The sequence below is a fragment of the Diadema setosum genome, chromosome 2 (genome assembly GCF_964275005.1).
Source record: "Diadema setosum chromosome 2, eeDiaSeto1, whole genome shotgun sequence".
Classification (NCBI taxonomy): Eukaryota; Metazoa; Echinodermata; class Echinoidea; order Diadematoida; family Diadematidae; genus Diadema; species Diadema setosum.
Window position 1 is genome coordinate 9,974,167 of NC_092686.1, and position 27,902 is coordinate 10,002,068.

Here is a 27,902-nt window from a genome sequence, read left to right on the forward strand (position 1 = left end):
AAAATACACAAAAACACGACGTCCCACTTTCCTTCCAAGATTGTAATCTGCAAATATGGCAGCAGAAGGTGCATCGCTAAGCGACGTGAGACCAGACTGCGACGGCATTATGACCGGAATCAAAGTAGATCAGAGGTAAGCAGCGTCATTTTCAGGTGATGTTGGGTTTCAAGGCTTATACATACCGTCGGAATTTGCAGGGAAAACCTTTAATGTGGTCGCGTCGTATCGCAGTTGTTGGTGCTCGAGATCAGCTGATTACCCATAGTCCCAGATGTAGTATTGTGTGTTTGTTTTGATTTGCCGTGTTTGTCATCGACTATCGTGTCGCATGTTGTAAATCTAGCTAGACTCTATGGTCTATTTGAACTTCGACTAAGTATGACGTGATCATGGCATCGTCGCGACCCTTGCTATCTTTACTCCTGCTGTGAAGAAGAGAAGCTGTGCCTTTGGAACGATCTCCCCCAACATATACTGTTCCAGTGCCAGTATGGACACCAAACCCAGCATAGTGATAAAAGGACAACAAGTTCACTTTTATAAATTTATTGTTACATGTGATGTTGATTGAGTGAATGTAGCAATATCAGAAGAACACATCAGAGAAAGTTTGAGGAAAGTCAGACAGTTCATTCAATTTCTTCTTCTTCTTCTTCTTCTTCTTCTTCTTCTTCTTCTTCTTCTTCTTCTTCTTCTTCTTCTTCTTCTTCTTCTTCTTCTTCTTCTTTTTGAAAGCCATAAGGTACCAACCCTTCTACTTGCCTTGGTGCTAGCCCTTCCTACCCTGCAACTAAAACACCTACAAGACCTAGGCAAAACTGATGATTATTTGAGTCAGTGTTGGCCGAAACATTAACTTTATTGCTCATTTTGAAATTATCACTGCAATATATTAATGCAATAAAATACAGCTATGTAAACAAGAGAAGGACTCTGAGAGCACAGACCTCCACCAAGCAGCTCATTTCCACCACTGGCACTGATCTTGTTCTTCCATAGAGATCAGTGATTTCCAATTCCACCCATACATATGCATGCTGAAAATTGCCCGATTTCCCAATATGGAAGCCTTTTGTTACACCATCAACTTCAAGCTGCGTGACGCGCCTCGCCCTAGCAGAAACTAGAGCACGCATTTTTGTGCGCATATGAAAACCACAAAAATGCGCAACTTGAACTCTCAAGTTCATTTACCCTACCTGCCAAAATATTGAAAATCCTTCATAATATCCGTAAAAATTTCCGGACCACTACTAAAATTTAATCATCTGTTCCTTGTGTCATTCTCAACCTTTCCTGCAAACTTTATCCAAATCCATTCACAACTTTTTGAGTTATTTTGCACACGGATAAACAAACAAACAAATGGTAATGAAAACATAACCCCCTCCCTTGGCGGAGGTAATGAAGAGATAATATTAAAGATTATCGCAACAACATTCAGAGCTTAAGACCTCCTCAATGTCAGCAAATGTCCACCAGGCTGTGCAGGCTTGCTCAGAACCCCTCTTTTACTTTGCACATTGAGCTACATTGTAACTACTAGTAACTCAAAGGTTGTATGGTACATTTGAAGTTTGCTTGAAGGATAAAAGAATTTATGGCAGTGAGGTTGTGTTAGAACAATATGGCTGTGGTTTGTATCATGAGTATAAGCCCGATATTAGAAATTAGTGACAAATAAATGAAACTGCCGCTAAACAATGTAGCACTCACGTGGTCCAGACCATTATTTTACTGCAGCCTCTTGATACCATTATGAAAGACAAACTGAAACTGAACAGACATGGTGATGGTTTGTGTATTATCTGCCTGTAACAGGGGCCGTAGAACATTTTTTAGGGTGGGGGCAGTGGGCTAATGAGGGTCGACAGTCAATGTACAATGTACCCCCCCCCCCCCACCTAGACTGAAAGAATCTCTGAGCACAATTCTTGGAGAGTCTTGGGAGTTTTTTCAGAGCTTTTTTCTTTTTTTGAGCGAGAAAAAAAATGGGGGGGGGGGGAGACTGAAGCCCCGATCCCTTCTGCAGCCCCAGTGTGACCCTTTGAAATGAATTTCCTTATATTCTGTATTTATGCTTTGCTTTGATGTAGTCTTACAGTTTTCATGATGACACTTCATGCTGTCAACACCTCCCCAATGTCATTGTTTTGATGCAGTGAAAAGGCGGAGACCGAATCACTGGAAGATGAGGAGCGGAAGGGTGAGAAGCGGAAAATTCTAGACGTTCAGTGCGATCAGGACGGGCAGACGTCGGCCCAGGGCGAGGAACGGCGATTAGGAGGTGGAACTGCGGCGGAAGAAATGATGGAAGGCGAGGAGGATGAAGAGGAGGAAGAAGGAGAGACTGAGCAGCCCAACACCGACAGTGATGAAGTGATAAAGGAGAGGGTGCAAAAGACAAAACTGTTCGTCCCCGTGGAGCCCCACCAGTGGCCCATTGTGTACTCTCCGGACTATAACATTAGCTTTCTCGGATTCGAGAAGCTGCACCCATTCGACTCAGGAAAGTGGGGTAAAGTGTACAACACTCTGAAAGGTGAGTTCAGTTTGAAAGGGCTATGAAACCTGTGTACATGTGGGTTGAGTGACCAGAGACTCCAACTCTCCCACTTTCGACGGGAGATCTCCCGCCGAAAGGCCATTTTCACAAAATCTCCGATTTTCCGCTTGAGATTGAATTTCTCCTGCCCTGGCTCTGTGTCTCTGGCTTGTATGGTTTGTAGATGCCAGTCAATTTCATATGCATGCATGAATAGCATCTGCATATAATGAAATGAAGTTTTATTAAGCTGCAATATATGATTTGAATCAATGAATTATTACTTTATACTTACACTAGTGCCATCGTACATTGTATGTTGAAATATAAGCCTGTGATAGCACGAGAGAGCAGCTAGAACCGTATTGACCCAAGGGCCTTCGCGCATATGAAGTTGGAATCTTCCGTTTGCTAGGGTTTCAGGTGGAAGAATCTCCAGATCAGAAGTTACTTGGGATTGGAGTCTCTGAGTGTCTGAAGCAATATTACTAGTTAACATTTGTGAAAGTTAGAGGAAAATTGCACGATCTGTTCAAAAGTTTTGAATATTTGAAGTTGTGGTGCAGCCGGCACTAGATGACAAGATTTCTACAGTTTGTGATACCACATATGAAGAATGATACCGGCATAAAGAAAATAGAAAATTCAACATATAAATTTCACTTTTCTAGCATAATGAAAGAAATCTCGACTTACCTCTTTAAGAAAGCAGGGGGAATAAGGTTACCCTTTCTTTCACTTTCATGTACATTTTAATTTTGCGAATCTTGGCTCCTCACGAAATGCGTGAAATTTTCATGGGCACAAAATTTTCTGGTTTTACCATAGTCACACAGACAGGTTTTCAAGTAATTTATGTCATGATTTCACATCTTGCAGAATTATTGTAGCATTACTGGGAGTTCGATAGTTAACATATTTGTGAAAGTTTGAGGAAAATTGTACAATATATCTGTTCAAAAGTTTTGAATATTTGAAGTTGTGGTGCAGCCGGCACTAGATGACAAGATTTCTACAGTCTGTGATACCACATACATGAAGAATGATGCTGGTATAAAGAAAATATATAGAAAATTCAACATATTTCACTTTTCTAGCATAATGAAAGAAAAATTGATTTTTAGTACCTCTTTAAGAAAACAGGGGGGATAAGGTTACCCTTAACATAGTATGTCAGTATTACAAGTCAAGGGAATATGCAGTTTTCATTAAAAAGGTAGATTTCATTGAATTTTCTTTATATTGTTCTTCATGATGTCACAAACTGTAGTGGTCTTCTCATCGATGGCTACACCAAAATTTAAAGATTCATAACTTTTGAACTAATTGTTCGATTTTCCTCAAACTTTCACTGATGTGTCAAACTTTCACTGATGTGTTCTACTGGTACTAGTATTGCTGCATTCACTCAATGCATTTGTATATTTGGGTTTCATTCCCCTTTAAGATCACCATCTCTTCCAACATGCATCTACAGTATATCATTCTATTCCTTCTCCTATCTTGAGATTTCTCAAGGTACAAGGAGATACAGGAGGTACAAGCAGAACAAATATCCTGAAACACACAAATAACATGTGTCCTTACATACAATTATATTGAGTTGTATTAGCATATTTTATGTTTGTAACTTCTCAATTTCACATACAAATACACTGTACTTGTACTGGTACATTTGCAAATATGTTTGTATAAAAAACAAAAAACAAGTGGATAAAAGGGGGAAAAGCTTCAATTTTGTTGTTATTCTTGTTTGTAAGGATTTATTTTTTTACCCCATGGAGCCCCTGACTCAAAAGCTACCTTCAAGTAAGTCTCCATTATTTGCTGCATATGAGCTTCCTTCTACATTCTATTTAATAGGCAAAGAGGAAATTGGATGTAGCGACTGTGGCATTTGGCTTTGTTGCCTGTGGGAATGAACAAATATATGGGCCAGTTTGGTGAATTTAAATGGATTAGCTAGCCCATCCGTGGAATAGCGTGCCAGTGAAGTGTAAAATAGGATAAAGTTGAGGACTAGACTGTACCAGCTGCAGCCCACGCAAGGTTGAAGATGACAGTCTGTATGTGAACGATGCCATTCTTTAACTGAATGATGCCCTGCTAAGTTTAAGTTGTTGTAAGCAAATAAAAATATCAAGCAAATGGAGGTGCATGTGGTTGATGTTTCATTGAATTCAGACTCAAAATACTGTTTTATAGACCTTGTACAACACGTATGAGTAAGGAGTTCTACATTTTCAGAAAATAATGATATCAGTTGCAGTTATATGAAACAATGAATTAGGTGATAATGTCCCTCTATCATTTGGGAAGTTTGGCATATTCTATGAGCCCTGTGTACATAAAATGTGACTTCAGAAAGGAAGCAATGCAAATACCTTCAGAGGCAATTTTTATGTTGCTTATAAACTTCTCCATAGGCCTATAATTGCTGCTTCAGTGGTTTTATGCCCACTTGTTATATTGACATGGAGTACTTGTTATTTCCTAAGCCTACTGGAGTACTACGGGATAAAACTTAAATATAAGGGAAAAGGTGGACATTTCAGTGTTACTTTTATTTCTTTTCTTTCTTTTTTTTCTTTAAATGGGAAGATATATCAGTGGAGGAGGTCTGAGTGCTGTCACAGATGAAGAATAACTCAGTCAAATTTGTAGCAATATTTTTCTGGAAAAGATTTTAACATCTCACACTAAACTTGAAACAGTTTCCTTCTGAAAAGTTTGTATCCAGGATCAGCAGTGTGTCCAAGGGGACATTTCTCCCAAGGACAACTTATCTCAGAAGAGCAGTGAAATGTAGTCGATTTTCCACAATACAAATTCATTAGTTAGGATGAAAGAAAGGACTTGAATTTGTAATGCTTGACTTGAACTTCAAGGTAAATGAATATCTGTGCAGGGGCATGTTTAGATGCTACAAATGTAGTTGAGCTGTATGTTAGGAAATTGGTAAAACTTCCACTACATTATGTACATTTGAAGATGAGCATTACAGCATAGGTTCAGAAACTCAATGAGTAACATGTATGAGTCCAAATCAGGCAGTGATGTATTTAAAAAAAAAATGGAATTGGTTAATTCTGTGTGTGTAGTCATAGGAGAAAGGGCTCTTTGATTAATCTGGAATGACTTGCAGTTTTTAATGTACACTGTATAAATTTTTTGTATGTGACTTTATATGAATAAACTTTTGTCACGTGATATCTAGAAATAATCCTTGATAATACCTTGAAAATTACTCAATGCATAAACTTATAAAAGAGTCAAATGTCAAGTAAAAATCCTCAATTCCGCAAATACCTGCACTCTGACATTTTAATCATTCATCCAATTGAACTTAGTTCTAGGAAAGTGAACTTTCAGCACATTTGTGGCAAACTTGTCATTTTTAATATTTTGCCAATTATGTGAAACTGTCATCACACATTTGCAAGACATTGTACTATAGACCTATTAGGAGAACCATGCATGATAGTGGAGGCATACCAGTCGCTGTAGCGACATTTCTAGTCATTCTTATTTCACCTCCCTTGATTTTTCCCCATCATTGCACAATATTTTCTTTTTCAGCTCTCAAATTAGAAAGCAAAAACAAAAGTTGGATGGTAATTATTGTACAACTTGACATATATGCATGTACCTGAGTGAGTGTAAGCTTGAGATACTGATTTTGTGCCTTCTACTTTAGTCAGCAACACAGAGCAATTGATGTGTTCATTAGACCATTTTAGGATTGTCGGCTGCTTGAAGTTCCAATATGAGTTGACTGCCAGTGTCACAATTAAGTAATTTGAAGCAATTACTGTCAGCAGTTGACATGAAAATGCTGTAAAATGCTGAAAGGATTTATTAAAGACATTTTGCCATATTGTATTTTAAGGAGGGACTTAGTTTAAAGAATCTAAAAGAGAGATGTACAAATAATCACATTGTGCAATTACTATCAAAGTACTTTGAACACCTGTGTGTATGATGTATGTCCAATATTTCTTAAGCACAGAAAAACCAGAGGAAAGCATTTGTTTGATTTTGATCAGTAACCTCGCCAAAGTTGGGTTGTCAGCAATTTGTCCGAAAATATTCACAGCATGAAACTTTCGCGTATTGGAGCCGAGGGCCTTTCTCACGGCCTGAAATTTTCATGAGTTGCCACCTTGGCATTCAGTGCAGTAGTGTAGACAAAAACTTTCATGTACATTTTACTTTCGCGATTCGTGGCTCCTCACGAAATGCGCAAAAATTTCATGCACACAGAATTTTCTTGTTTTACCGTGGTCACACAGACAAGTTTTCAATTAATTAATGCCATGATTTCACGTCTTGCAGAATTATCATAGCATTACTTGGAGTTGGGAATTCATCAACTTATAATTTTATATGGGATGCACAGCTGTAATTCGTGTCAGTTGCAATGCAAAATTTATCATTTTTTCATTTTGATTGAAAAAGGATGTAAACTTGTCTTTGAGCCCTCTTAAATCACTGCACATTAAAGGAGAACAGTATTCACGGCTGAAGAACACAGGTTTATTTTGAAATGTCACATGCCTTCGCTCAGTGCTTGATCACTCTCTGCATCCGTAAATTGATTTTTGTGTCAGTTACAGGTTGTCCTCACCCTGTGGCAACAAGGTTTGTGATCCTATCTGTTTATAGTATGAAGCTGCGTATGATGGAACGGAGTTCATTATCTTTCTATTCCTTGTCATGACAGCTCACTGTCTATGAGTGATCTGCCAGAGATGCAGACATATTTTGATTTACGTTTTCGAAAATTGTTGATTGAACATGTTCACCATATGAAGATGAATCCAGTCACTTTCTAGCGTTGTTTTATGAATCAATCAGTTTGTTTTGATTTGTCTGACACAGGAAAACAATTTCATTGGTATTGTGAAATTAATTTATCTGACACTCAAAAACAATTTCAGTGTAATGATTTTAATCCAGAGTCTACTGTACAATGGTATACAAATAGTGAATGGTCACGAGTGCAGTGGTACGAGATTTCGCACGAGGTGAAAGATAGAGGCGCTCTATTCAACGAGGCGAAGCCGAGTTGAATAGTGCGCCTCATCTTTCACCGAGTGCGAAATCTCGTTCCATTGCACGAGTAAAGACCATACACTATTTGATTTATACAACGTCCAAGTAGATCTTTTTGGTCTAAGTAGGCCTAGAAGTCTATAGGGCCTATATGTATGAAAAATATAGCCATACTTACATGTGGATCCACTGCGATTCTCTTTCTGGCTTGTGCAATCAGTGTCGATACAGGTCACAGCTATACTAGCGCTCGTCATACACGTACACTAGCACTACGGAGGCCTACGTACACGCATGCATGTACCGCACACGTACCTGCGCTAGCTGCATGCGATCCTCAATATGCAACACACAGTACACGCTGTACCGTACAATTTCTCGAACGGTGGAATAGAACGAAAAAATCGAACCAAATTGCACGCAAAAATAGAACCAAAATTGCACGGCGCGTTGAATGGAGTGCTTATTTAATATCAGGTCACCAAGAATCCTCCAATCAAATTACAAGGATCTACTTGGACGTTGTATAAAAGAACCATGTTCGAAAACAGATGTGGACACATGGGAGACAGATATGAGAGTTGGAGTAAACCCAAATAGTGCCGAAGTTATCACTGTTTGGATATAATATGTCAGGAAATAATCTCACGTGCAGTCTTTTGGGGACTTTGAATAGAGCTACTTTTGTAATTGGTCACATGGCTAAAGCGCCTCTTGCCAAATCTGCCTCACTTTTTCTTTTTCTTTTCAAAGTAATATTTTCATTTGGGCATGTACATGTAAATGTACATGTATATACAGTGTATGTTTGTGTGCACAGTGTGTGTCCATGTGTAGTTCGACATTGTATACTTTTGAAACAAAACAAAAAAAGAAAGAAAATGGGCATTTCATCTGCAAATTGTGATTAGACAAGTACAGTATCTTTGATTACCATTCGAGAATTGACTTGTTACCATGAGCATAACATAATGATACATCATATTGCAATGATAATTCTACTCCGGACTATACCAAGGAAACATGATCATTTGGCAGAATAAATATATACAGCGGCAAGACTGTATCTTAGTGTAAATATTTCCTGTTGAACTGCTTACAATGTATGAGGTCAGTCAAGCATTTTTATTTGCTCTTGGAGTCAAATCCTTTCCTGTTATGATATTGATATTGGATGAGTCATGTAAATGTTTTAGTCAACCAGATTAACCTAGAAACAGTTTCCTATCATGAGGCCCATGGTTTGATGTCCCTGGTAGCAGCGGTTATGCCGATAAGCCAGGCACTTCATCTTCATTGCTTACTCGGAGGGGACTTAAAGGGATCGTATAGTTTTGGTTGAGACCTAATTTCAGGTTTCTAACATTTTTTGGTGAGATAATGAGAAACCTCTTATGAAATATGAAAGAGCATGTAATTTTATGAGGAATTCAACATTTATTTGATGAAAATTGGTTTTGAAATGGCTGAGATATCCAAAAAAGAGGGATTCAAATAGAGTGTGGTACCCACACTTTATTACGATCGCTTTGTTTTACTTTGTTTTTGGATGTTTCAGTCATTCCAAACCCGATTTTCAGCAAATAAACTTTGAATTCCTCTTAAAATGGTATGCTGTGCACTATATCATTAAGTGTTTTCTTGGTATCTTGCAAAAAGTTTACAGCCCAATTCTCATCTACACCAATACAGTATCATCCCTTTTTTAAAGCTATCAGTACCATACAGTAGTTTCTTGCTAACAAGCATGTATCTGAGCCATTCCTGAAAGGCCACATAAAGATATTTAATTCAGTGATTTCAATTCAATTCAGTGATTCCGTTGAATAAGATACATACCAATAAATTAAGTTGTTTTTTTTCTTTCAAATCAATTATTCCACCATCACATGCTTTTAGAGTATACATTTTGTAATTTTTTAAAGTCAGAAAATGAATCTACACTTGCTTACACCTGCCTGCTACCCCAAAGGAAATATACATACGCTTGAAAAATAATTTACTTATTGATTGGTATATACACACAGCTCACATAGCAGATGCTAAGTGTTTCATCTGTGTATGAATATACCTCTGTATAATGAATATTATTTCTTTTGATCTGTTCTTTTCTGATCTCCATATTGATGCTGAGAACTCATATTTCCTTGGGAACCTTCAATTTCTACAAGCTGTAGCTTTTCATAGGTTTCCTTCATACAAGTGTAGAATGTGTCGTTTACCTCAGATCTGTACATGACATGTACTACTGTACCTGTACATCTGCATATTTGCAACATTTATTGCATATTTCCCTCTTGTGAGATCAATAATTTTGTCTTTATGTGTATGAAGAATATGAGAAAAACAAGTGTTTTTGCATTAGCACAATGTATTGTTTATTTTGGGGAAATATGAAAATAAAACTGATTTCAAAAATCAACTTGAAAAATTAATTGAATATGAATGGAATCATTCCTGCTTGCGTTGACAGGGGAGGGCATGATTCGGGACGAGACCACGGTCAGACCACAGGAGGCCAGCGACGATGACCTTCTCGTGGCGCACACCAAGAAATACATCAACAGTCTCAAGGTCAGTGACCATCATTATTCATCAAAATCCTTTGCTGACCTTTAATAGATGTCGGTGGACATTGCAGAAAATGCTAACAGTGTGTTGAGGATGAATTATGCATATCATAATGATGATTGTATGCAGGGGTTTTTTTCTGTTGTGTTTTTTATGCCACTCACCCAATCAACATTCAGAATGGTGATATGTTTGGGATCTATGTATTTAACAAGACAGCAATGCTTGCAGTTTGTGTGCAGTGTAGTTCATCATCATCAGAGTCATTGAAAAATAGGAATTTTGTGACAAATATTGTGTGATCCCACAGCATTCAGTGTCTCATGCAACGTAATAGAGCTAACTTTGTACAATGTATTATAAAGTCCTGTGATATCTTCCTCACTACCATAGAAGCAATGAGCACTCATAAACCATTCTTCTCTTTTTCTCAGTCTCTCTATCTCTAAGACTATTAGCGACAAGACCTTATATTTTAGATCGTGGCCAATGTATTTTTATCTTGTAATATTTTTGGGCAATTGGATTAAACCCTCGGGGGATAAGCATCCATCAGTTCTCTTCTCTGTTCTTTTTTTTTTCTTCTTCTTCTTCTTCTTCGCCGCACCCTGCCATTTTGTTATAGAGTAAAGACAGATGAGATGTTATGAGAGAATGAGATTTATTTCTCTAGACCAGTGGTGGATCCAGAGGGGGGCGCAACCTGCGCACTCCCCCTTTATGTTTTCGTTAAAAACAAAAGAAATAGAAAGGGGGGAAAAATGAAATGAAACCTGGAAGTGGCACCAAATATTACTTGGTTGCCCCCCCCCCCCCCTCCTTTACAGAATTCCTGGATCCGCCCCTGCTCTAGACCCCCATGTCAAGTTGTCAAATGCTGAGAGTCAAAATGCGCAAACCTGTTTACTGTGCTTTATCTCCAAGTTGGCAACTGCTTGCATATTGGGTATTCTGAAATGTCCCCTTTGAGCTGGGGGGGGGGGGTGTGTTACATGAATGTGGTGTAAACAGACAAATGTATGGGGATATAGGCAAAGAAAGATATGTGGTGTTTTCACAATAGAACAGGATCTTTGTTGTGAAAGCTGTCCAATTTGATGTGACAGGGAACAGTCAATAGACTTGACGTGATTATCGTCGGTATTCCCAGGCATGTCAGTATTTATGATCGTGCCATTAGTACTCCAGCTCAATACTAAAGTCTTTTTTATACATACCAAACAGTGATGATGAATAACTGTATTTCATCTTTTTGTCAAATTTGTTCAGGTGAACCTGAACTGATGGGACTAATTGTGTGGATGATTTATCTGTGTGTAACAGTATCCAACTCATAGCTCATCAGTTTGTTTGAGTCAATGATATGTCTTATTGGTAACATGACATCCTCTTGTTAGCTTGTATTGTTGTTTTGTTAGGCAGAGGTAGAGCCTCCAGCACAGGTTTGCTTGTAACATGGACCTACGTAGGTCCATGCTTGTAACAAGCTTTTACAGTCAATCACCCTTTCATATCCTGTCTCCTTCCCCAGTGTGTCTATTCAAGCGATGATGTCTTCAAGGCCATGATGTGACTGTAGAAAGATTTAAAATTAGTGTTTGGCATGGAGTGACAGATTTCTGTGGCTATCCAGGACCTCTGTCCTAATTTTCTGTCAAGGATGATTGATATTTTTTTATGTAACAAGCAAATTTCTATAGCTCAGTCGGTAGAGCACCGGTCTAGCAATCCGGAGGTCTCGGGTTCGACTCCCGATGGAATCCCATTTTCTTTGCTCACTTTTCCACTAATAATTTATATTCTTTCTGGTCAGTTTATTCTGTCTTTATTTGTTACAAACTCAAAAAGCTGCATCACTTCGGTGATCCCTCGCATTTATCCCCAAGTTGAATTATCCTTCGGGTTTATGCCAGGTTTAAGTGTGTGCGTGTGTGTCACACACAAACACACTGCTATAGCTTCTGACCACCCGAGCATTGAGAATTAAGGGTTTCTGGGATGAACACTGTACTAGGGCTTTCTATAACTCAGTCGGTAGAGCACCGGTCTAGCAATCCGGAGGTCTCGGGTTCGACTCCCTATGGAATCCCATTTTCTTTGCTCACTTTTCCACTAATAAGCAAATTATTCAAGACATTTGTTGTGTGTCAACTTTAAAGGAGCTATGTAGTGCAAATGCATGACTTGCGTTAATTCATGATGCCCTCAACATCACATAAATCAATTCGAACTCTATTTTTACTTTTTTTTCCCAATAGAATATACAATATGTAGGTATTTGCCATATATTTATATTGATTTTTCTGCTATTTTTCTTCAGGTTACTTGGATACAGTTGTACACTCACAAAAAAAGAAAGAAAACCTTCTAACCCAAGATTCTGTCGTTGGCACCATCTGTCAATCATAGCTTAAGTACTGATATGATTAAAACAAAATACATTGGAATGCTACTTTCCCTAGTCTGAACATAACTGGCATGTTTCCATATTGCTAATATGATTAAGTAAAGACATTACAGGGGAGCATGCATGTTATGCTCAGTCTAGAGGAATGTGTATTCCAAGGTCTTTTTTTCATCATAATAGTACTTTACAGTGATTGACATATGAGGTCAATGACAGAATCTTGATTTTGAAAGTTGGGTGTTGTTGTTTTTTTGTGGGTGTATCAAATTAATCTGAATAAAAATATTAAATAGAAAAATTATTCTAAAATATTTGCCACATACTTGGATATTCCTTTGGCCACATAAGTGATGATTAGGGTAATATGAATATTATATGTAGAAGTCAGTATGCATTTGCATTGTATTTTCCCTACGTGTATAAAGTTGATAGTAACCATTAGAAGAGGATGTTTATGTCATCGTATTCCTTGAAATATTAAACTCTGTTTTCTCATAAAATGAAGATAATTTGACATAAAAAGTATCCTTCCCCACATCATTGTGATATCACTGCTGCATCGTTATATAGACAAATATGCATGGAAATTAATAGTCTCAACAGGAGACCCCCCCCCCCCCCCCCCCCGACTACCTCAAACTGCCATGGTGTGTACATCATCATACACCCCTAATTAGCAGACCATACTGTCCAAAGATATTTCAGAAATTTTCTGTGCACTGGTACATACTAAACTATATGGCGATGGATTTCAGTGAAAAGGTGATAGACAATTCTACAGAGGTCCGTCAGAATAAATAATGAAAAATAAAATTTGTAAGCTTTTTGGATTGCTTAGTACTCCCCCTGTTCCAAACCATGTTACTAGATGTGACAACTCAGTTGCCAAATTAGGTTGTACCTCAATCACTTTTCACACCACTCACAGGCTGTGTGTGTGTGTGTGTGGGTGTGTGTGTGGGTGTGTGTGTGTGTGTATGTGTGTGTGTGTGTGTTCTCCTCTTTAAATGTCAGTGAAAGGAAGCAATTGACCTTTGAAGTTCGGATATGCTGCCATGCAACTGTATGATTTCAATGTACATTCCACACACTAAGACAGCAGAAATGCTGAGTAGCACAAGGGCACTAAACACGCCCTCACATGCAATCAGGTCAAACTACAGTTGTACGATGTACGCATGCTGAGGTTGCATGCAGATCACGGAAATCCACATTGCCGCACCAACACCTCCCTTCTGGCTCTCGTGGGGAACAATTTGTCAATTCCGAGCCTGCGACAGCCATCAGAATAAGGCCAGTTATTGATATTAGCGGACCAGGATTGCACACCCTCATCAAAATTTCATTACTCCCATGTAGCACAATGGGGAAGTGGTAATTTAGAGATCAATATAAACATAGGGGCTGGTGTTAGATATTTACTCCATACGCTGTGTGAATGGTCCCAGGTATGGGTGTTGGAGAGTGCTACTTTGGGAAATGCAGCGGTATCAGGTAATAATGTCATTTAAATCCTATATCATCCTGCATATCATCATCATGACACTGAAGAGCAATGATGATGAATAAAAGTACTGCTGCTGCTATTTAACGCTTCTATTTGCTATCACAACTGCCACTAGGTACTCTTACTACGACTGCCTTTAATGTTGATGATAGTGGCTGAGGCAATTGTCTTAATTTTTATGATCTAGTAGTTAAGTAATGATATAGAAATAATGATTATGAAAATTCTGATGATTGTGGTGGAATTCATATTGGAAAAAAAGGAATGGTTGATCAAAGCTACAAATGTAGGACACAATCAACAATTTTAATTTCTTGTACATCTTCTTTTAGATTTCGGGCAGATTTCATGAATATAACCAATTTCCTGTAAGCTTTCTCCAATCTGGTAAAGGTATTTAGTGAAATTCATAGGGTACCAAGCTAATGATTGCAAGATAATAGATTGATTTTTATTTTGTTGTCAATAAAATTAATTTAGCAAGAAAAAAATACAGCCTAAAATGTACATTCTTTCTAAAGTTTCCATCATACACACTGCCATTAAAGCCACTTCTCAATATTTCAGCATTTCAGTAAAAATTGAAAAGGGAAGAGTACAAATCCATCCTTTATAATTTTTGAAATTTGACAGTCTTTATTTATACCATATATCTAATATGTTGATATTCATTTCACTTTACTCCAGTGAGAACTACCTTTTGTTACATTAAAATGAAATAAATCTCCTTCTAAAATAGGTATTATAGCGCAATAAGAAACAAGAAATATCATTACATTGTATATTTTACTTTGAGTTAGGCCAGCATGTTGTAAATTTGTTTCAATTAGGAGAGTTTTTCAATCAGGATTTTTTTTTTCTTCTTTTTTTTTTTTTTTGGGGGGGGGGGGTCAATTAAAATTCCACACACTAAGACAAAGGTTAATTAATTAACCTTTAAAAGTTTTATCAGTGCAATAACATGAGTAACAGAAGGTATACATGTTCATACAAGCATTTATGTTTGAAGAGCATAGCATTTGGGGGGGGGGGGAGAAAAGTCAACCAACATCATTCACCACTGAAAAAAGCATCTAATGAAGCAACAGATACTAAAAATGTGCCAACCCTGTTCCAGGTTGAGCCAGATGCGTAAAGGTTTTTCTTGAATAATACATTACACTGTACTCTGAAGAGGTCAGTGCTGCAAGAGAAGTCCCTGAACAGTGCGGGGGAGGAGGGAGCATGATCCTGTTGCTTGGGCGAACATAAATTTGGGCGCCCGATCCTTCCCTTTGCAAATTCAGGCCGGAGGGCTTTTAACACTGGGATCACGCCGAATTCCAAATCTACCGAGCATTGATCTTGAACTATGTTGCGGCGCACAGGGGATTGAGCAAAATTTCATTTCCAGAGGCCGACGTGAGACCCTGCGTAGCTGTGAGGGGGAGCAGAAAGGGGGTGGAAGGGAAAAATATACACTTTAAATCTCTTCCTCTCTCTGCAAAACATCTACAAGGACCAAATTAAACCGTCGAGGATGAGTCCCGAGTGTACTCGGGCAGGAATCTATGGGAAATGCATGTTGTAGCAAAATCAGTCCGTCCTCAATGGGTTAAAGGGAAACTCCATCGAGATATTACGTTGCTATGTATGAAAACAAAAATCAGAGAAGTAGATCAGTGAAATTTTAGGGGAGGAAAATTAAAAATATGAATTGTAAAAGTTTAGATAGTAAAGTCACACTGGCAACTCTGTGTGATCTAGTATTGAGCAGCTCTTCATTTGGTTTGTACATAAGAATTCACCAATTTCTGGGGGGGGGGGGGGGGGGGTTTCCTAAGAAATATTTTCTTCAAATGGGTTCTTGGTATAGAATTAGAATAATAATTTTTTTGTATGTCCTCCTTAACGGATGAATTCTGTCTGTGCCTAAATACTTCAGGGAAATGAAAATTACTGAAATTTTGAGTACAAAATAATGGAGAGTTGCTTAACACCTAGATCATGCAGAGATGTCAATTTTTATCACTCCTAAACTTTGACAATTCATAACTTTGTTGTATCCATTTTTTCCCCAAAAAATAAGTTTTGGAAAGCTGTTGATGTTCAGATGTCAGAGCGGCGTGGGAGACGACAGTAGGAAGCGTTCCTCATTTGCAAACTTTGCACAGGGAGGCCTTCGGTATACAGCAACAAAATGAGAGTCAATACAGATGTAAAGTGGAGGGGGAGCCCCATCCGCCCCCACGCCGACACAGGCAGAAGACAAAACGGCAAATTGAGCTTAGACGCGATTCACACACATCACCGGTTTATTCAATGCAGCCACTTATATGGAGTGCATCTGCGGAAGTGCCTCCCCCTCCCCCCTCCTGACTGACTGTATATTTTGGTAATCATGTTTGTCACCCTGTCAAAGAGGATGAGCTAAGGACAGTGGAGATTGCCCCTCTCCCTCACCCCCACCTTGTCTGTGTAGCAAAGTGTCATCTAAGGGGCAAATTTCTCTGTGTCATGCTTTGTCCATAGCAAGGCTGGAAAATGTAGATTGTCACCCATGAGCTGCAATGACCAACAATGAGCAACATTTAACTGCTTCATTAGAGAATATGAATATGATCTATCTATTCCCCCTGTATTACACAGCATATTTTTTTAATAATAATTTACACAGTAGTTACATTCAGATGGTGACCCTCAACCTTGAGGTTAAGGATCACTGTCTGAATGTAACTAATACAATTGTGATAATGTTTAAGTTTTTAGATGCTGGTACTGTACCATTGTAATCCAAAAATTAGGTGGAGCTGTAATAAGAATACATACAGGTGTTTGCTGCTGTGCATGAAGTATACATGTATCAAAGACAACTGTGCCATCATTTAGCCTTTAAGCCACATTTTTTCAAGCAAACTGATTTCTTATGAGCCATTGCATCCATCAACTATTAAGAGTCAATTAAGCTCACCCTGCATGGAAAACAGAATTATTGATTGCAAATACTCACAAACAAGTTTGTGTCCAAGTGCTACAGTTCCAAAACATGTGAGGCCTGGTTGTGCTTACTCCATGACCAGCTGACCGAGTAATTGCTCATACTTTAAAGTTTTGCCAAACAAAGTTGTTCCTACGCACTTTACAATTAAGCCATCTGCAGATTGCTGCATCCAGAAAATTGAGTGCATAAGTGGGTGCGGTAGACGCATGATCCACAGAGGAGTGGAAACGCGCCCCAGCTAGGATCCCGTGAGGGGGTGTGTGTCGAGACTGATTTCGCATTGGCAGGGCATCGATTGTCTTATGGTTACAGGGCAATGGACACAAATTTACTCAAGCGTGCGTTCCCGCTGGGACAGGAACTAATGGTGTCCAAGCGATGTATAAAGGTTGCTGCTTTCAGGGCAGAAAGGGTTAGCGTGCATGATGCATCGGTTGGACTGTCAGTTGTAACCGTGGTGATGTTGTCATCTCAGAGGCTGAAGGGCATATAGTCTATGGACTGTCTAAAGTAGTGACTCCCTTATGCCTTCTCAACCAACAGCTCAACAATTGACAACACTGCATGTACCAGTCTTTTTGCTTATTTTCTTGTTAGATGGATGTCATTTCACTTATCCCCCCTTCAAATGTATCCTGTGTTGATTACCAATTGACACTTTATTGGGTTCTTTCTTTCACTAAAATAGTTAAGATTATAATGCATTCATAGAGAGAGAGAGAGAAAGAGATAGAGGAAGATGATTTTGGAGGCAGGTGTGATGGAATCTACAGCTGATGTGAAGTCGTTTCATTGTGTTCTTCTAATGCTGACATTTCAGTTACGCGTAGACTTGTCCGTTTTCCATAATTGATCAGAATATGCCAAGAAGTTGAGGTGAAAGGAAAAGCATGTTGGGTAATTTGTTTCATTATTTAACAGTGTTCAGTGGGGCATTCTGTCATCACCTGTAGATACACCTATTCTTGTGAAATCTATCAAGCATTTTTCAATTTCCTGGTAAATCTTCTCAGATAATCTCCCAGCCTTCTGAAATTGAACATTCATTCAGCTTTTTATTTATGTTGAGCATTGTTGCATAGATGTCACTGGTATTCCAGCTAATATTGTGTTTTTTTTTTAATCAAAGGCTACATGTACATATCAGTGACTAAAGTCATTTATGAATACAAACTATTTCAGTCCAGTTTCCAAACACATGTATTCGGGTACAGGAAAAACCCAGAACAAACAAAAAACAACAACAAGTGAGTACTTAGGAGATCTGAGGGGAAAAAAGGATCATGAAATTTAACTGAAATACATGCTTCATGTTTACTACAATGTACATGTGTATATGAATTAATAATCTGTGGGCAGTGCTACATGTATCTGTATTTTACATTTCTATTCAACACAGCTTAACTTCTTGCATAAGACATGGTAATTTCTTCCCTTTTTTGTACTCTAGTGTGCATTAAAAGGATATCACATCTCTTCCTCTCTTTTTGTGCACAGTTCAGTCACAGAGGCACACCCAAAGTGGTCAGTGACCAGGGCATTGAAGAGGGAGACAAAAAGGGGGATACTGATAGGGATAGAGAAGACAGGAAAGAATATACATGGGAAAGTAGAAAGAGATATATAGAAAGATATTGTATATGATGTGATATAATTGTGAGAGAAGAGAGGGAGATGTGGGGAAGGGGTGGAGATGTAGGAATGAAGAGAGAAGAGGAATATATATAAAGAAGAGGAAGAATGAAAGGGGAGAGAGATATGGGAATGTATATTAGAGTGAGAGAATGGAAAGATGTATAAAGGAAAGAAAGGGTAAAAATGCAAGAGAAATATAATAGCATATATATATATATAGAGAGAGAGAGATAGATGTTGAGGTATAAAGAGAGAGGGGAAGGTATGGAGATATATAGAGTGAGCAGAAAAAGAGATGTTTTGTAAGAGAGAGAAAAGTCAAATATGAGAGAGATATAGATAGAGGAGTATATATGTATATATATATATATAATTATATAAAGAGAGAGAGAGGTATGAAGGGAGAAAGGGAGCGAGATGTGAGAAAAAAGTAAAAAGAGGGGAAGATATATATTTAGGGGAGGAAGAGTGAGAGATGTTGGGAGGGAGAGAGGGAGGAATAATAAGAGAAAGAATACAACCTCCATTATTGTGGGCGCCCACCTTTTCTCCAGGATGTGATTTCCCATGAGAGACAATTGACAGATCTTCTGCCTTGTATTTGTGCGGACAAAAGCAACCTCCTGCCGGCACGATGTATAACTTTGCTCGCTGCTTTGGCAAGGAAGGTTGTCTGCCCACACATGGGCCACATTGAGAGAAATTCTAGAACTCCCTGTACCCTTTAAGAAATGCAGAATCAGGTACAGTTAACGCACATGCTCACACACACACACACACACATACATACATATACAAGCATATCTATATATATATATATATATGTATTCATACATACGCACAGACATATGTACAAGTGTACATACATTCATACTTGTACATGAACATATAAACATGTGGTGTAAGGCTGTGCCATGCACCTAAAAGTGCTCAAGCAATGAACTCGGTATTTAGTAGGGCATTCTTTATGTCCATCTCCTACAAGAGTTGCCATCCATCATTCCAAAAAGATAAGTTGTGAAAGAGAAAAGGTAGATACATTTGTTATCAGTTTGGAGGTACAAGGGTGTTCACTCCATGGAGTACATACTTTATGAATGATTTTGTAGTGTGCATCTAAAGATACACACACACACACACACACACATGCCTGTAAGATGCATTAGGTATGTTATGATAAATATTTAAACATTTCAGGATATGCTGCTGCACCATCTTTTTTCGGGGGGGGGGGGGGGGTGGGGTTGTTGTTGATATTTTAGTAGTGTGAACTGAGTAAAAATGTTTCTTGATAGTCCTTTAAAAGGAAAGAAAATACCAAATTTACATTTCAGGAGGGCATATGGATAAATTTGAAGGGCAGAATGGGATGGAGGAAATTGTTCATGTGAAGCCAGCCACTTCGTGAGCATTGACATCGATCTCTCATGACCATCTTCATCGTGGGTCATGGATTGCGTGCGGCCCGCTGCAGCTATTATCGAGCACTTGGAATATCATACATATTATGTGCATTTAAGGAGGAGAATGGGAAAATTGATTCCAATTTGAGAGATTGAGTCCTGATCATATTTAGTCTCAGGATTTGCTTGCTTTTCATTTCATAGATTCAGTTCCTCAACCAATCACATGGTGTGTCATTCTGTAAGCAATCATACAGACATTCCAATAAATTATGCTCCTCCTAAGGATTGTTCTATATCTGATGATACTCTATGTGAGTCATGTTGGTTTAATGCATGCACCAGACACACACACACACACACACATACAAGAACACATGCATGCACACATACAAACACACAGACACATATGCAAAAATGTCAAAGAAAGATGAGTTGTCAGCCCACATTGCCAAGTACTGGTTTGATCAAGCCTCAGTATGCAAGAGGTTTCTGCACCAAACATGTTCATATCTTAGGAAGATATTCAGCAGTAGGAGATTTCATATTGCCAGCTCAAATGAAACAGCCTATATGATTATGATTTATGTCTTTGCTCTCTTTTCCATAATGACAATATGAATGTTATCTTTTCTATCTATCTATTTATCTATCTATCTATCTATCTATATCTGTCTATCTATCTATCTCTGTCTATCTATCTATTTATCTATCTATCTATCTATCTATCTATCTATCTATATCTGTCTATCTATCTATCTATCTATCTATCTATCTATCTATATCTGTCTATCTATCTATCTATTTATCTATCTATCTATCTATATCTGTCTATCTATCTATCTATCTATCTATCTATCTATCTATCTATCTATATCTGTCTATCTATCTATCTATTTATCAATCTATCTAAGGGTGCTAAGTGTGGCAAAAACATAGATATTAGCACATAATGTTTATCCTTTTGGGTACTGTAAAACACTATATATTCGCGGCATGAAATTTTCACGAATTGGAGCCGACGGCCTTTTTCGCGGCATGAAATTTGCTCAAATTGCCACTGGCATTCAATGCATATACAAGTAGTGTATGCAAGAACTTCTGCATGCATTTTAATTTCACGAATCTTGGCTCTCACAAAATTCATGATATGAAAATGCACGTGAGCATTCCTTGTTTTACAGTCCTGTACAAATGGATGTATGTGTGCGTGAATAAATATCTAAATGGATATACTGGTATATACTGACTTACAAGAGAGGGAGGAAAATAAAGAGATATGATAATGTGCATGATAGATTACTATCACATAAAAACTCTACATAGCACGATGCCATTAATCTGGAGTACAATTGTACGTGCTGTATGGCAGAGATAAGTAGCCACTTTTGCAGTTCAGCCTGTAGGAAATCATCAGATTGCAATAAATAATAACTATCCAGAGCAAGCAGTGAAAAAAAAAATGCCATGTCGGTGCTAATCATGAACATCTTCAAGCACTTGAGGATTCTGTGCAGATGTGTTTGCAAGAGGTCTCCTTCTTTCCCACCGCATTAGCATCTGCTGGCACTGATCCAAGCAATGGATGCACCGGGCTTTGAAATCAGGCATAGCTTTGCAGAAGACCCCTTTCACATTCACAACTTAAAACAAATGATGTCATAATGCAAGCATGCTACTAGGCAAAAGATCAATTTCTGTGATGCACCCAATGCTTCACATATCCCAACACTTTTTGTTGCTGTCATTTCTGAATTTGTGTGTTGTGGCTGTTTGTTTATATTGCCTATGATATCTATAGCACTCGCTGTAGAATTATATATTGGAGATTGAGTGGGGTTATAAATAAGCACCTTTCTGCACCCTGCACTACACAGATATTTTGAAACTGTATCAGAGTGCTCCACTGACCAGAAATTCTAATCTTTCTCCTCTAAGTCAGTATTGCTGTACTTGTTTTTTTGTTGTTGTTTTTTGCCCAGAAAAGGGTACAAAATGAAACAAGCTGGTGAATAGTGTATTGAGTGAACAAGTACCCGATGACTATTTTGCTCTCAGCCAGAGGCAAAGTAAAGGACGAAGCTGACCTAACTGAATAAAATTCTGTTAGCACAATTCACATATTGGGTCAAAGCAGCCAAGTACCCCTGTGTATCAACCATACGGAGGTAAAGAAATGTAGCAGTTGCCATTGGTTACACCTTTTTCGCTGATATGAAAGACGACAGCGCTTCTTTGATCATGCACTAGTTTTCTTCTTCTTCTTTTCTTTATTCAATCCATTGAAAAGCAATACATGGAGAAAATCCATTTAGAGATTATACAATATACCATAACCACATGTTGTGATCTAAAGTAGACTGTGAGAGCTTTGTAATGAATATAAAGAAATTAAAATGTAAACATTTTATATTCATAGGGTTTACTGTCGGCAAGTGGAATACAGCAGAAAGACTTGTGAATTTTGGATTTCCTTTGGGGTATTTTTGCTGTGATCGATGTGAGAAAAGAAATGAGATGATTCCCTTGTTGACCAGACATACTACAGTTACAATTATGAGTTGTACTCCTACTTCACAACATACACTGTACAGTTTACTTACATGTAGATGTACAGATTTTAATTGCATACATCCTTATTCAAATAATGAATGTTTATGAGTGCAATGAACAGAATATTTCATGAGGTGAAAGATGAAGTGATCCATTCAACTCGGCTATACCTCCTTGAACGGATCAATAATTCAATCTTTCACTGAATGAAATATTCTGTCCATTGCACGAATGAAAAACAGTCATTATTTGTTTTATAACACCTAAAAATAGATCCTTGTCATTTGATGTTTTATGAATTGAGAAACAAGAGAGAATGTATGAGATCTGCATTTGAGAGAATGATGAGCACTAGAGGTTATCAGGCTGTCCATCAATATGCTTGATCGCATGCACACTGCAAACGCAAGCGTTTTTCCTACGTACATAGTGTGTGCCGGACTCTCGGCGGGCGTGCAATGGAGCAAATCACATGGATCCGAGATTACATGAAAATGGAGGGCCACAATTGCATGAATGATGATGTAATAGTAAAAAGGGACAGGTGATCAATATCAAACAACCATTCAAATGACAAGGATCTATTTAGGTGTTATGTAATATATTATATTTCTTCTCCTTCTTCTCCTGTTTCACAATACACTTCCGAATTCTCGCTATCGCCAATGACGTAAAAAACTCCTGCGCACGCTGAAGAGCTCTGTCACAGGTGCACTGTGGGATTCCTTGGTCCCTTGTTCGCTTCCGGTTGTCTCACGCGAGTCGCAGTTCCCATACGATTCAATGGAGTTCTTTATCTGCTTTTCCGTTGTTAGCCCTTTTTTTCTTGGCTATAATTCAGCTTAAAAGAGTTGAAAGTGTCTATAAGCTTTACTGATTTGCAGTCACTAGAGTCATGGTTCACTACTGCAAGGCTTCAATGTGCTGGTCACATGATGGAAAGTGAAGAAATCTTCAACAAAAAATACCTCTTTATAAAGACAGAGCGTGATGTAAGTGCATGTGCAGCCAAAACCGGGGCAAGTTTGTCCCATGAGCTATCCCATAATGCATCTAAAACGCTGCTCTGCACACGGCACCTACGTATTGGCGATACCCTTAATTACAACCTTGTAGTTGTACTAGATAGATGGTGCAATATAAATGCATAGTATTATCATTATTACTACGGCTACTACTTCTACTAATACTACTACTGCTACTACTACTACTGCTACTACTACTACTACTACTACTACTACTACTGCTGCTGCTGCTGCTGCTGCTGCTGCTGCTGCTACTACTACTACTACTACTACTACTACTACTACCGGTACTACTTCTACTACTACTCTATAAAGCATTGTTTTTTGCCACCACAGTGTAAGTGCACATATTTACTGGCAGTTCCATTTGATTTTTATATGTCTAGAGACTTTGCCATAAGAGTTTTTCCTGTTTATAATTCCTTCTGAAAATGTATCATACCTTGTGCATTAACTTCTTTAAAATGTGCTCTGTGAGAACAATGAGTGTTGTCAGCCATTGACTACGAGTGTGAATGCACAGTAATTATTTGCAAGCGTTCATGTTTAGGTTCATCTTTCATGAGTGTCCGTGCTATAATAGCAAGCTAACCATGTTTTTACTTTCTTTGCCAGCAGGTGCTGCTGTTTGTACAGTAGCAAAGTATTTGCAACCAAATTATTAAATTTAGGGCCTATTCACACACACCTGGAGAGAGAGAAAATTTTTTTTTTTTTTCAAAATTCATTTTTGCACAGCGATGCAAGAACTGATAATTCTTGTGTGTGGACACAAAACAAATTAATTTACAATCTCAAATTACTTCCTCCCCGCTCCCCCATGCAAAAATATGGTCTTTTACCTTTTCTATTTCTCATGATAATTGCCTTGTGCAATGTGTATAAACAACATGTGAAAACAGAACCAACTTTTTCTGTTTACTCTGTGATTTAACTCACCACACTAGGGGCCATATGAGTGTGCATGAGGTCCTGTTCCAATCATTGCTTAGTTCATGGATTCAAGGCTCCCTGCTTGCACCCAGGCATTCTATTTTTGTTTTTCTTTTTTTTGCGGATGTGTACACAGCAGTGAATAAAATCCATTTTTGCATCGCTGTCCAAGAATTGACCATTCTTGTGTGTGAATGGGCCGTATGTGTTATCTGATGTTCTTTGGAGGACAACATGAAAGAAGCCACCTTTTCTTTTTAACACCAACTGTAATTCACTTGACTGTTTGTGAATTGAAAATATTATGTATGCACACTGCACCATGTGAATTTAGATTGATTAGCAAGTTGTCGCCCGATTACAATAAAACTTGCAATCAGCTGGCAATACCACAAGCAATCAATTGTCTAGTCCACTTAACCAATCACAATCAAGTACCGGTATTGAAGACAGGGAGTGAATTGCTGTGTTCATTTCAAAGAGTCAATTTATTCTTATAGTATATCATGGGTTGTGACTCCTGTGATAGTCATTAATTGTCAATAATGTATGGTCTTAACTTTTTCCATGCAACGTTATTTACATTTTGTGCAGTACGGGCCCATGGTATTCAAAGGAAACCAAACCCCAAAGAGAAATGTGGATTCAGTGAAAGCAGCAACATTAGTAGAACGCATCAGTGAAAGTTTGAGGAAAATCAGACAATCGATGCAAAAGTTAAATATGAAGAGAATTCCACAAAAATTAATTTTTCATGAAAAGTACGAATTCCATCAACTTGATACTGACATATCTTAAGGGTAGTAATTATTTCCCTTGCTTTCTGAAAGCAGTTAGTCAAATGCTCTTTCATTATGCTAGAAAAGCGAAAGCATGTTGAATTTTCTTTATATTTTATTTACATTGTTGTCCACACATGACATCATAAACTCAAGTAGTCTCCTTGTCCAGTGGTTTGAACACCAAAACTTCAAAAATTCATAACTTTTGCATTGATTGTCCAATTTTCCTCAAACTTTCACTGATGTGTTCTACTAATGTTACTGCTTTCGCTCAATCCACATTTCTCTTTGGGTTTTGGTTTCCTTTAATCTCATAGTGTTTCACAAGTGCAGTGTCAACCTTCTTGATTAAAGTTAAAATGCTTATAGTTTCTCAAACATTCCTGTGGAATGTAGACAAGATGATTTTATGCTGAGAATGGTGATAAATGTTGAATGACAAGATGTGTTAGTTGCCATGGCAATGGACAGTGCATGCCTTTTTTTGAATCCCACGTTAAGCTGCAGAGAGAGACATCCTCTGTGTTCTCCGGCCTCGTGGTGCACAAAATTTGGTGTAAAACAAAAGCAAAAAAAAAACAACAACAACAACAAATGCAGTTTGCCTCACCCAATAATGCACTGCGCCTCAGGCACATGATATCACCAAACATTGCATCAACGATTTGACACACAAAAAAAAAAAAGGAGGAAAAGAAGACAGTCTGGTCTAGCATAGCATATTTTATTTATGAATCATATGTTGCCTCGTTTCATTCCCTCTGGACATGATTTTATTTTTTTTTTCTTTCCGTGGCTTCGCGTGGGTTCAACATAACTTTCATCACATCCAGGATAATATTGCAGAGGGCCTGCCCGAGGTATATCACAAAACACACAAGAGTCAAGTGTTTTCTATTCCTTATCTTCTGTTCCTCATATTGGTCTCCATCTATACATCTTTTTCATTTATTTTTCTCCTGATAGTCATACTAGATGTACTCGTTTGTTACCAATGAAATTTACCCATTTATTTATTTATATTTTTCTTTCTGTTGTAGATATACCACTTCATTTTCAGTTCATTTGAGGCAGAATCCACGAACCCATCACTCTTATAGATTAGTCACAAGTTAGTATGATTTAGCGTGCAATTGATTTCTTTACATTTATGACTTTTATTTTCAAAATATTTACCCTTTGACAACTCTAATCGTATCAGCCGTGACATTGTTAGCAGAAAATATGTATGCCACATAAGCAAAAGGTACTTGTTTTTCTCAGAGGTATTCCTGACTATACATCGGTAGATCGTAATCGGCAGTTGATTGGCGTTGGGAGGGGAGGTTAGTGGAGGTGGAAGACCAAGTAATCTGCAGGAACATTGTCTAATAGCTTTTCTCTGAGAAGCAATGTAGATGTGCAGAAGAATCAAAGACTGAAATGTGTCAGTTCCTAATTTCAAATGATGGCTTTTCAAGTCTCCGTCTTGCAAATGTGGAGTTAATCATTGTTTTTCCGCATTCAGTGACTTTTTCAAAATTGAAGCTCATAGTGCCAAGTCAAAAGAGCTTCTCAGAGTCAATATATTACATAGTGATATATCATATCCCTGTATAGGTCTGGAGTCCATGATTTAATACACAGTAATAATTTTCACCGAAATCTAATCTTGGACATCACCCCTTGTGTAACTGATTGTAATGGGAACACTAACAAATTAGGAGATGATTTATGTATTAACCAAGTGTAAAATGCACATTTCTGAAAGAGTCATAACATTCAAAACCCTCTATTTACTACACCTTCTTGCCATTCTATTCACATCTCAATGTTGTGATCTGTGAGGGTGACTGGGAATCACAATACAAATCTGATGGGGGCACTGAAATGATAATTTTATGGTGTAATGTGTTGCAACTTTGGGGAGTGCCATTATATCTGAGATCAACTTACCAGTTGTTTACAAATTGGTAGAGTTAATCACCCACACTTTATACGGTTTGGTGCTGTATTGGCTTATTTTTTTTAGGGTTTTTTTTTTCATCACAAGTTTATCTTTTATTGCCAGTGTTTCACAAGGTATTTATTTATCTTTTTTTCTTTTTTTTTTTAGCCATTTGATGTTCCTGTATATATTTATTTGCTCTGGTTGTAGAATTTTCAAGAGCATTTCAATCCCTAAATTCATAATTAGTCCCTTTAATTGGCAACATATCTTAGTGAAGATTATGGTCATTCTTTCTGTCTCATAATATTTGCCCATTTTCTTTTCCTTACTTACTTTGTGCAAATTTGATGCATCCAACCATTTCCATCACATCTTTTTCCATTGCATTAAGCATAGTGAAATTTAAAGTTGCCAATATAACAAGAACAGTTTGATAATTTCTGTTTTCTGAAATTACCCCATTGCTTGATGGAACTACTGTAAAGGATTAGAAACAAATGCAGTAGGTGCATGTTTTTCATGTAGCTACTTTCCCGAATCTTTTGATGGGCTCTCAGAATGCTTTTGGAAGAT

The 27,902-nt window shown here is 37.9% G+C and overlaps 1 protein-coding gene across 1 annotated transcript in view; it reads left to right on the forward strand.

Moving 5' to 3' along the window:
- The window catches only part of LOC140238250 (histone deacetylase 11-like), a 44,525-nt gene continuing 16,623 nt past the window's right edge, over window positions 1–27,902 (forward strand). Inside the window, exons 1-3 of the mRNA XM_072318189.1 lie at window positions 1–135; window positions 2,166–2,545; window positions 10,077–10,177. Coding sequence (XP_072174290.1) covers window positions 56–135; window positions 2,166–2,545; window positions 10,077–10,177 — 561 coding nt within the window. The 5' untranslated portion in view covers window positions 1–55. The remainder of the gene's footprint in view (window positions 136–2,165; window positions 2,546–10,076; window positions 10,178–27,902) is intronic.